At 41.9% G+C, this 12,309-nt stretch overlaps 1 protein-coding gene across 1 annotated transcript in view; it reads right to left on the bottom strand.

Moving 5' to 3' along the window:
• Window positions 1–7,897: 7,897 nt before the first annotated feature.
• The window catches only part of LOC141207948 (microtubule-associated serine/threonine-protein kinase 3-like), a 52,988-nt gene continuing 48,576 nt past the window's right edge, over window positions 7,898–12,309 (bottom strand). The window contains exon 8 of the mRNA XM_073664514.1: window positions 7,898–7,989. Coding sequence (XP_073520615.1) covers window positions 7,898–7,989 — 92 coding nt within the window. The remainder of the gene's footprint in view (window positions 7,990–12,309) is intronic.

Genomic DNA, 12,309 nt, shown 5'->3' with positions numbered 1-12,309 from the left:
TACGTCCCTGGTATCCTGTTATTAATTTCCAGGGCAGGTCCTTGTTAGCTAGTGGACTGAAAAAAAGGTAATTAGCTCATATCACCTGATACTCACAGGAATCCCAGGCTCACGGATTAGTGTCCAGCATACACTTGTAAGGATATATAGAAAAAGTAAAATCCGGTGCCACAAGCGATAAATCCTTTATTCCAAAAATTAAAAATCACATGTCCCTAGGAGGGGAACAACTGGACGCGTTTCGAGGACACAGCCCCTTAATCGTCAGTATACAAATGAATTAAAAAACAACACATTTATAATAAAAACTGTGACCACCCCTAAGCATGTGTGATAGATTAGTATACACATTAGGATATTAACTCCTACTTAGACAAGATTTGCGTGCAACAAATTCTCATAGAATATACAGACATAGACTTAGGGGGAAAAAAAAACAAAAAAAAAACTTTTATGTAAATAATTTGCCATATAGATGCACAGAACAGAATATGCATATAATATTATAAATGCAAGTATATATATATATAATTCAATAAAAAAACATTAAATCTGATCTATAATTCATACCTTGCGGTATCCGTGCATTTAATTTCAATATCCACAATTTTTCTTTGTTATGGAGCATTTTCTCCCAATTACCGCCACGATGGGGACGTGGTACTCTCTCTATGCCTGTAATATTTAATGTGCTTATATTGCCCGCATGTACCTCTCTGAAATGTTTGGAGAGACCTGATAACCTGATGGATTTTGAGGCAGGATTTGCTCCTGTAATATGTTCTGATATTCTTGCCTTAAGGGCTCTGGTAGTGCGGCCTATATAATATTCTGAACAGCTGGCACAAGTTGCCATATAGACAACATGGGAGGTGTTACAATTTATATAAGACTCTATGTCATATTTTCTACCTGTATGTAAATCAGAGAAACTTGAACCCATAGCGACATATTTGCACATACAGCATCTATTTTCACCACATTTATACATGCCGACATATTTCAGCCAGGTGGGACTTTGTACTTTATTATCCAAAAATACGCTGGGTGACAACATATTGCGTAGATCCTGACCTTTCCTTGAAACCACCCTACAGCCTGCTTCCAATATATTAGACAATTTGTCATCCTGATATAATATGGGTAAGTTCTTGAGAAAGATTTGTTTAATGTTGTAAAAATGATCACTATATGGCGTAGAGAAAGTTAATGAAGATTTAGCCTTATTGGAACTATGTTTTACTGATTGTGTCAACAAACCTTCTCTATCTTTAGATATAGCTATAGATATAGCCCTATCGATCATCCATTTTTTATATCCCCTAGACCTCAGTCTCGCTGACATGGTTTTAGTTTCCTCCTCAAAACACTCTTGTTCACTGCAATTGCGTCTAGCTCTAATGAACTCACCCACTGGTAAATTTTTTATAACATGTTTTGGGTGGCTGCTTTCAGCTCTCAAGAGAGAATTGCCGCTAAGGGGCTTGCGGTAAAGTTTAGAGGCAATTTTCCCTGTACTCACACAACCAGTCAATACGACATCCAAAAACGGAGTGGACTCCTTGTGAATCTCCATAGTGAATTTCAAATTGTAGTTGTTATTCTCCAGATAATTTAGAAATTCAGTAACAGGTGGTGCGGGAGACCCCGATGACAGACCCCATATGAGGATCATGTCATCAATGAATCTCCCGCACCACCGAATATTGTTCCTATATGGACAACATTCATTGAAAATATATTCTTCCTCCCATCTTTTCATATAAACATTGGCCAGTGAAGGGGAAAACTTAGAGCCCATCGGACAACCGCAAAGCTGTAAGTAAAATTTATCATTGAAGATGAAAAAATTACTCTTCAAAAGAAATTCCAAACTCAAAAGCAAAAATTCCTTGACACCATCAGTAAAAATGTCAGTTAGATTCAAAAAATATTGCACAACCCTCAATGCCTTATCGTGAGGTATTGAGGAATACAACTGGACAACATCACATGTTATCCAATTACAGTCCTCCTGCCAAGACATAAGATTAATGGCCTGCATTAAATGCTGAGTATCTTTTATCATACCTGGTGATCCCTCCAGTAAGACACGTAATCTGGAATCCACCCACCCTGAAAGTCTCTCATTGAGGGAATGTATACCCGCCACGATTGGCCTCAGGGGAGGTGGAAACACTGACTTATGCGTCTTAGGGAGGGCATGAAAAATCGGAATAACAGGCTGATCTGGAGACAAAAATTCCTTCATTTTGGAATCAATGGCTCCAAGAGCTACTCCTTCCTCCAGTAGCCTGTTTAATTTTATAGTAAAATTCTTTGTGGGATCAGAGACTAAGGGGCGGTAGGTGGTGGAATCAGATAATATATCCTCTACCAATTTTTTATATAATCCTGAATCCAGAATCACCACCGAACCCCCCTTGTCTGAAGGTCTAATGACAATGGTAGAATTAGCCCTTAGGGAAATTATTGCTTCCCTTTCCCTTTTGGAAAGATTATTTGATACTCTCAATTTTCCATCATCCAAGAGATTATTTAGATCCCTTTCCATTGCGGCTTAAAAGGAATCCATAGCTGGTATCCTCGCCGCAATGGGATAATAACTTTCGTTGGATGTAGCAAAATTGAATATTTCCAAGTCATTTCTTAATTTCATACATTTTTTGATCTTAACATTGTTTTCCAAATGATGTAAATCCTTGATGCACATGGTTTCCTGTAACCCCATATGTAATGGATAACAGTCAGGCAATATAGGAGGGACACAATCATGATCTGTAGAGACCTGAAGGATGTTTCTATCATAAAAATGTCTTTTAACTGCTAAATTTCTTGTTTACATCCTTCAATGTTTGAAATAAATCAGCATTTTTATTAGGTACAAAATTTAAATCTTTCTCCAAAACTTTAAGTTCATGTTCAGAAAAAATGCAAGCAGATAAATTGTGAACAGAAACTATATCTATGTTATTTATTTCCTGTGTTTCTCTTTTCCTCCTTCTCCGTGAGCGCCTTTTCGGCCTTTGTAGCAGTTTTTTGAAACAGCAGATGTGGAGGCATATCTAGTATTGTATGCTCTAAAAGAGCCATTTCCATCCTGACCAGAAAACGGCACATCTGATTCATCTGTACTTGCTGATGAGACAGGTGAAGAAAAACTCACATTACGGTTGCTCACTTGTTCAGGTGGATTTCTCAGAATGGATTTTATGGTGCCTGATTTTGTGGAATGTTTAGGAGTTTTAGGTGTGCTAGCGGTAGATAAAAAACGAGTTTTTCCAGGAGTACGATGTTTCCATACATAGACAGAATTACTTTCATAGTCTTTTAAATCTCGTTTGTACTTGGAACTTTTTAAATCAATGATAGTCTTTTCAAGTTCATCAATTTTTTTTATGCATATTCTCATATAGTGATTCATATACATTCTGAGAAATAAACTTATCCGCTGCATCTTGCAAAACCTTGATATCATTCTCTAAAGACTCCAATTTATTTTCCTCCTCCAAAATGATAAGATTCATTAATTTAAAAGAACATTCCGAAAGAACATCGTTCCACTTACTTGTAAATTCATCACTGAACGGAGTAGTTGCAATCTTTTTAATACGGAGGCCTCGAGGAATCATCTTTTTCAAGACGTATTTCTTCAAGGTGGCATGATCCCACCAAACCTTTAGATGCTGAATCAAAGCTTTTTCCAAAGTAAAAAATGCCTCATGAATTTCAGGAGCACTCCTGTCCATATTTCCACCACCAGAGAAAATAGAGTCCAGTTTTTTTGCACGCAAATCCCGGCATAATGATAGGTAGTCTCGCGTGGATTCCATGGGTGAGATTTAACCAGCCCAAATGAAAAGAGCAATGTCTTAAAAATGTGAGAGGTGAGAGCTATGCTGAGTACTAGTGGACTGAAAAAAAGGTAATTAGCTCATATCACCTGATACTCACAGGAATCCCAGGCTCACGGATTAGTGTCCAGCATACACTTGTAAGGATATATAGAAAAAGTAAAATCCGGTGCCACAAGCGATAAATCCTTTATTCCAGAAATGAAAAATCACATGTCCCTAGGAGGGGAACAACTGGTCGCGTTTCGAGGACACAGCCCCTTAATCGTCAGTATACAACTGAATTAAAAAACAACACATTTATAATAAAAACTGTGACCACCCCTAAGCATGTGTGATAGATTAGTATACACATTAGGATATTAACTCCTACTTAGACAAGATTTGCGTGCAACAAATTCTCATAGAATATACAGACATAGACTTAGGAGAAAAAACAAGAAAAAAAAAAAAACTTTTATGTAAATAATTTGCCATATAGATGCACAGAACAGAATATGCATATAATATTATAAATGCAAGTATATATATATATAATTCAATAAAAAAACATTAAATCTGATCTATAATTCATACCTTGCGGTATCCGTGCATTTAATTTCAATATCCACAATTTTTCTTTGTTATGGAGCATTTTTTCCCAATTACCGCCACGATGGGGACGTGGTACTCTCTCTATGCCTGTAATATTTAATGTGCTTATATTGCCCGCATGTACCTCTCTGAAATGTTTGGAGAGACCTGATAACCTGATGGATTTTGAGGCAGGATTTGCTCCTGTAATATGTTCTGATATTCTTGCCTTAAGGGCTCTGGTAGTGCGGCCTATAGAATATTCTGAACAGCTGGCACAAGTTGCCATATAGACAACATGGGAGGTGTTACAATTTATATAAGACTCTATGTCATATTTTCTACCTGTATGTAAATCAGAGAAACTTGAACCCATAGCGACATATTTGCACATACAGCATCTATTTTCACCACATTTATACATGCCGACATATTTCAGCCAGGTGGGACTTTGTACTTTATTATCCAAAAAAACGCTGGGTGACAACATATTGCGTAGATCCTGACCTTTCCTTGAAACCACCCTACAGCCTGCTTCCAATATATTAGACAATTTGTCATCCTGATATAATATGGGTAAGTGACTTGGAAATATCCAATTTTGCTACATCCAACGAAAGTTATTATCCCATTGCGGCGAGGATACCAGCTATGGATTCCTTTCAAGCCGCAATGGAAAGGGATCTAAATAATCTCTTGGATGATGGAAAATTGAGAGTATCAAATAATCTTTCCAAAAGGGAAAGGGAAGCAATAATTTCCCTAAGGGCTAATTCTACCATTGTCATTAGACCTTCAGACAAGGGGGGTTCGGTGGTGATTCTGGATTCAGGATTATATAAAAAATTGGTAGAGGATATATTATCTGATTCCACCACCTACCGCCCCTTAGTCTCTGATCCCACAAAGAATTTTACTATAAAATTAAACAGGCTACTGGAGGAAGGAGTAGCTCTTGGAGCCATTGATTCCAAAATGAAGGAATTTTTGTCTCCAGATCAGCCTGTTATTCCGATTTTTCATGCCCTCCCTAAGACGCATAAGTCAGTGTTTCCACCTCCCCTGAGGCCAATCGTGGCGGGTATACATTCCCTCAATGAGAGACTTTCAGGGTGGGTGGATTCCAGATTACGTGTCTTACTGGAGGGATCACCAGGTATGATAAAAGATACTCAGCATTTAATGCAGGCCATTAATCTTATGTCTTGGCAGGAGGACTGTAATTGGATAACATGTGATGTTGTCCAGTTGTATTCCTCAATACCTCACGATAAGGCATTGAGGGTTGTGCAATATTTTTTGAATCTAACTGACATTTTTACTGATGGTGTCAAGGAATTTTTGCTTTTGAGTTTGGAATTTCTTTTGAAGAGTAATTTTTTCATCTTCAATGATAAATTTTACTTACAGCTTTGCGGTTGTCCGATGGGCTCTAAGTTTTCCCCTTCACTGGCCAATGTTTATATGAAAAGATGGGAGGAAGAATATATTTTCAATGAATGTTGTCCATATAGGAACAATATTCGGTGGTGCGGGAGATTCATTGATGACATGATCCTCATATGGGGTCTGTCATCGGGGTCTCCCGCACCACCTGTTACTGAATTTCTAAATTATCTGGAGAATAACAACTACAATTTGAAATTCACTATGGAGATTCACAAGGAGTCCACTCCGTTTTTGGATGTCGTATTGACTGGTTGTGTGAGTACAGGGAAAATTGCCTCTAAACTTTACCGCAAGCCCCTTAGCGGCAATTCTCTCTTGAGAGCTGAAAGCAGCCACCCAAAACATGTTATAAAAAATTTACCAGTGGGTGAGTTCATTAGAGCTAGACGCAATTGCAGTGAACAAGAGTGTTTTGAGGAGGAAACTAAAACCATGTCAGCGAGACTGAGGTCTAGGGGATATAAAAAATGGATGATCGATAGGGCTGTATCTATAGCTACATCTAAAGATAGAGAAGGTTTGTTGACACAATCAGTAAAACATAGTTCCAATAAGGCTAAATCTTCATTAACTTTCTCTACGCCATATAGTGATCATTTTTACAACATTAAACAAATCTTTCTCAAGAACTTACCCATATTATATCAGGATGACAAATTGTCTAATATATTGGAAGCAGGCTGTAGGGTGGTTTCAAGGAAAGGTCAGGATCTACGCAATATGTTGTCACCCAGCGTATTTTTGGATAATAAAGTACAAAGTCCCACCTGGCTGAAATATGTCGGCATGTATAAATGTGGTGAAAATAGATGCTGTATGTGCAAATATGTCGCTATGGGTTCAAGTTTCTCTGATTTACATACAGGTAGAAAATATGACATAGAGTCTTATATACATTGTAACACCTCCCATGTTGTCTATATGGCAACTTGTGCCAGCTGTTCAGAATATTCTATAGGCCGCACTACCAGAGCCCTTAAGGCAAGAATATCAGAACATATTACAGGAGCAAATCCTGCCTCAAAATCCATCAGGTTATCAGGTCTCTCCAAACATTTCAGAGAGGTACATGCGGGCAATATAAGCACATTAAATATTACAGGCATAGAGAGAGTACCACGTCCCCATCGTGGCGGTAATTGGGAAAAAATGCTCCATAACAAAGAAAAATTGTGGATATTGAAATTAAATGCACGGATACCGCAAGGTATGAATTATAGATCAGATTTAATGTTTTTTTATTGAATTATATATATATATATACTTGCATTTATAATATTATATGCATATTCTGTTCTGTGCATCTATATGGCAAATTATTTACAAAAAAGTTTTTTTTTTGTTTTTTTTTCCCCCTAAGTCTATGTCTGTATATTCTATGAGAATTTGTTGCACGCAAATCTTGTCTAAGTAGGAGTTAATATCCTAATGTGTATACTAATCTATCACACATGCTTAGGGGTGGTCACAGTTTTTATTATAAATGTGTTGTTTTTTAATTCATTTGTATACTGACGATTAAGGGGCTGTGTCCTCGAAACGCGTCCAGTTGTTCCCCTCCTAGGGACATGTGATTTTTAATTTTTGGAATAAAGGATTTATCGCTTGTGGCACCGGATTTTACTTTTTCTATATATCTTTACAAGTTTATGCTGGACACTAATCCGTGAGCCTGGGATTCCTGTGAGTATCAGGTGATATGAGCTAATTACCTTTTTTTCAGTCCACTAGCTAACAAGGACCTGCCCTGGAAATTAATAACAGGATACCAGGGTCGTATATGAGATAATAACGTGAAAATGTTATAGGAGAATATATATCATATGAAAAAATTATATATCTATGATATATGATGGATAGTGTGACACCTATCATATAATATGACCCATACAGTGCAATTGTGCTAGTGAATATATAGTGAAAAATATGATGAGATGAAAAATATATTTATATAACAAAAAGGCATGGGGCACATAAATGCATGACATTATACATATATTACTAGAAGATATTTAAATTCTTTAAAATATAAAAAGAGGTTCAAATGCACTGGTGATGATGACGCTCAAGAAGATGACCAACTCTGAAAAATAGCAAACGTCAGGCGAAAGAACTAAGAAGAGAAGGAAAGAAGAAAACGTAAGTATAAACGAATAAAAACAATTAAAATAAGATTAAAAGTAAAATGACCATAATACAATGCACTCCACTAGGAACCACCCAACAATATTAAAGAAATGAAACAAAACTATTTGTCTCATTGAGACCATGGAGGTTTAAGGTGTTCAACACAGTGATCCCCCTTGCCTCCTTCTGTGCCAGGATTTTTTTCCAGTTACCTCCTCTAGTGCCTGGGTAGACCCTATCAAAACCACTCAACTGGAGACCAGAAGGGTCACTGTTATGAAACTTCATAAAGTGACGCGGTAATGTCTTGAGCTCATCCACATTGTAAATTTCTTTTGCTGCCTTGATATCCAAGACGCGTTCTCTAGTTCTTCTTCGGAGTTCTCTTGATGTAAGGCCTACATATATTCTGTTGCAAGGGCATTTTGCACTGTAGATCACCCCAACTGTGGTACATGTGATGGTATGAGTAATCTTATATTGCTTCGTACCATTTGAATTTGTAAAGATTTTCGTAGACTCTATATTGAGGCACGCCACGCAAGAGCCACATGGGTGGCAGCCCCAGCTTGGGCCCTTGGATCCAAATAAACCCTTAGCTGCTGGCCCCCCAAGGTGGCTGTTTACCAGAAGATATTTTAATTTTTTTAAGCGTCTATATGTAATAGCAGGATTGTTTGAGAGATGAGAAGAGAGAAATAGACTTCATCGCAAGAACTGCCGGTTTTCAGTCATACATGCGAGTGGCTGCTGTAAGCACACCCTAGCAATTTGACCTCTCGCGATGCAGTGCATCACTGTAGAGTCAGCTATCAGTCAAAGTGCCAGGGCGTGTGTGGCGCCCCTGAGGGTTCGGTCGCCAAAGGGGTACTGCATCTCTTTAATGAGGTGTGGTATCTCTCCTTCGAGGTAAGGATGGTGCAGCTGTCAGGACCCCACCTCTGCATTCAACACTACATCTCTCCCACCTGTAGGGGGGCTTTAAGGCACCAGGGTGCTGCCCCAGCCGGGATAAGTGGAGATGGGGGAACCAAAGTAAGGGGGAACCTAGTAGTGGGTGAGGGTGGAGGATACACTTAGAGGTTACACGTACTAAATTCATATTTAATAGCCAGCCATCTTAAGTTCAAGGTCTTTGATTGTGATCTTCATCGCTGAACGTGGCTTTCTGTGTGAACCTGCAGTTGATGGGGACACGGTCCTCGAACTCTGGCCTTGAGTCGAGGAACGGGCAAGAGTTAACGGCTGTCTCTACCCGGTCAAGGTCCTTACTTAAGAAGGTCTGGAGGGGAGCGGAGGAGTATAGCTCCGCAGGCAAAAGGATCCCAGGGGGATGAAGACGGAGCAGTATACGCCACCTGTCCTCACTATTCTGGCCTAGTCTGAGGGATTCCTGCTGCAAAAGGGGTACCGGCCCCCGATATCTGACTCTGTCATTACAAGTCTTAGTCAGAGAAGCCCGGAGGCTCAGTGGATCCCACCGGGTAACGGAGCGGAGTCGCCACCCGTACCCTTGTTCTGTGCATAGTCCAGAGGGAGACCCGGCCTTAGTAAACGCACCACAAACGGACAGGAGAGGACCTAGTGGGAAAGTCTAGGAACACTCTGGTGCGGGGTCCTGACCAAAGCACCTGAACTACCCGGAGGTTGTCGGACCCCCGGTCCTGGTGGCCGCAGCGCGCCGTGAGGAGCAGGGAGAAGCCTTGCAGCTGAGCATTCTACCGTGAGTAAAGCTTGGAGGACTACCCCTATGGCCTCCGGTTTCTTATTGCAACGCGGCACCGCACTACACCGCACAACATCTTCCACAACAGCTCCCATCCTCTTGTCCTCTCTGCCCTGAGGCCCTGCTCCGCCTGTGGGGAGTAGTACCATCTTCTGCTGCCGCTACATCCCGCTTCAGAGGACTGAATGCAGAGCTGGTGGAGAATCACCAGGCACCACAAGTGGTGTAGTCAATACAACCACTCAATTAACACCAACCCTGAAAGCCCATTAAATCTTTTAATGTGACGGCCCTGGGCACGGAACGGGTCCAGGCCACGGCTACATCCCCCAACATCTGACCCGGCTCTGAGTACCCCCCCATCTTCCCAGGGAGGGCTGTGAGCGTCACACGTGCTTGCAGGAGCCACTCGCAGTGCTATGGGCTGCAATTGTAGATGCTTTGTACACACCTGTATGACTGAAGGCCAGTAAAGGTTCTTGGAATGATTTAAATTCCATTTTTTTCCCATGAGCTGCACGTTCAGTACAGCGGTTGGGCACTTTTCTATACTATTAACCTGCACTGCAGGTCAATAATGTGGCGCCCCTGCGGGCTCAGTCGCCACAGAGTTATTGCACCCCACTTAAGGGTGTGATATCTCCTCTTCCAGGTAAGGATGGAGTACCATACAGGACCCCAAACACACACTCAACACTACACCACTCCAGTTCTGAAGGGGGCCTATATGCACCATAGTGCCGCCCCGGGCCAGAATGGAGGAGTTGGGGGGAACCATGTAGTGAGTGAGGGTGGAGGAAGCATTTATTTTGAGCACTTAGCTGGATCATATATATATGGAGGCCATCTTGGTATCATTGTCTTTGGTTGTGGGTCGTTGGTCGGTAGACAGCACAACGCTGCAGCCAGCTGAGGGTCCACGGTCCTCGGTCTCAGGCCTCGAGACGAGGAGCAGGGCAGAGTTGCTGTAGGCTCTGTCTCGGTCAGGGTCCTGAGAGTAGGAGGCCCAGGAGGGGAGCAGAGGAGTCAAGCTCCACAGGCGAAAGGATCCCAGGGGATATGGACGGAGCGGAGCCACCACCTGCATACCTTATTCTGGCCTAGCCAGAGGGACCCGGCCGCAAGAGGGGTAACCGGTCCCCAATCTGACTTTGTACTTCACGTCTCTGTCGGAAGAATCCGGAGGCTTATGTGGATCCCAGGGGGATACGGATGGAGCGGAGTCGCCACCTGTATGCCCTAATCTGAGTTTACCCAGAGGGACCCAGCCTTACGCCTCAGCCTCACCACAAGTCACCAAAAAGGGCGCCCAGTCGGTCCGGGAACTACACGTTGCCCATAGAGAGATTGCAGCACCCGTACGGGACTCAGTGGGGAACACACGGCGGGAGAAATTGAGCAAGAGAGGAACACACTAGAGCGGGGTCCTGGCAGGTGCTCCTGAACTACCTGGAAAGTGCTGAGCCCCACCCTGGCGGCCGCAGCTCGCCGTGTGACAGCAGAGAGAAGCTCTGAGCTGATAAAAAGTGAGTAAAGACTCGGATGACTTCAACCGCTATCTCTGCCTGTTCTTTCTACAGCGGCACAGCACCCGCCACCACTCTACATCACATCTACACTGCCCTGAGGCCTACTCTACCCGTGGAGAGTAGCACCAACTAAGCTGCCCGGAACACCGGCCTCAGAGGACTGTCGCAGCGCCAGTAGTCATTACCGGGTACCACGGGTGGCGTCACGAACATTTACAAACCTACCCTACTTCCCCTTTTTGGTTTACATTTTTATCCCCCCTTTTATTTTTGGACTGACCACCCTGGGTCACGGAATGGGCCAGCCACTGTGACATCCCCCAAATCCATCAAGGCCCGGTTGGCGAGTACCCCGCTGCCCAGGGGGCGCGTCAATAGCGTTTGAGGATATGGACATACTAGGTTCTCTTCACATGCCACTGTCATTCTGTGGTTGGGCTTCACAGGCAATAGTGATTTTATATGTAGCAATGCAAAAGTACTTTTGAATATAGACAAGTGATCTAACGTTCAGTTTCAAGTTGCCTAAGGGGACTAACAAAGTAAAAGAAATGTTAAAAATCCACAGCCATTTTCTCACGTTAAGAGAAGTAGAAGTAGACGTTCTGAGAAAAGTAGATGACAATCTGGTCAGAAGTGACTCGCATTATGTTTTTCAGGGTTTGTCTGCAGGAACTTCTCTCATGATTTGATCAATGGAACATGTGTCAGGACCAAGAAGCTCTTGGAGAAAGACAAAACAGAGATCCAGTGACTTTCTAGTAAGTGTTTCTCAAGTACACTCGCATATGACACACACTTTCTTATCAATTTCACTCGGGGTTATTTAGTTTGGAAAAACGAAGGCTTAGGGGTGATCTTATTACTACCGTGTTTCCCCGAAAGTAAGGCCCTGTCTTACATTAATTTTACCCCCAAAAGTCCCACCCTGCCTTACTTTCGGGGGAGGCCTTACATTGGGAAAAAAAACAGGCTGAACAGTATGCAGCCTCCCCATACAGTGGTTCTGCCCCCCACTCTGCCACCACACACACACACACACACAGCCCCA

The sequence above is a fragment of the Phyllobates terribilis genome, unplaced genomic scaffold, assembly GCF_046119375.1.
Source record: "Phyllobates terribilis strain yellow unplaced genomic scaffold, ASM4611937v1 Scaffold_168__1_contigs__length_4147262, whole genome shotgun sequence".
NCBI lineage: Eukaryota > Metazoa > Chordata > Amphibia > Anura > Dendrobatidae > Phyllobates > Phyllobates terribilis.
Note: the sequence above shows the minus strand (reverse complement) of the source record. Positions and strands in the feature narration are given on the sequence as shown.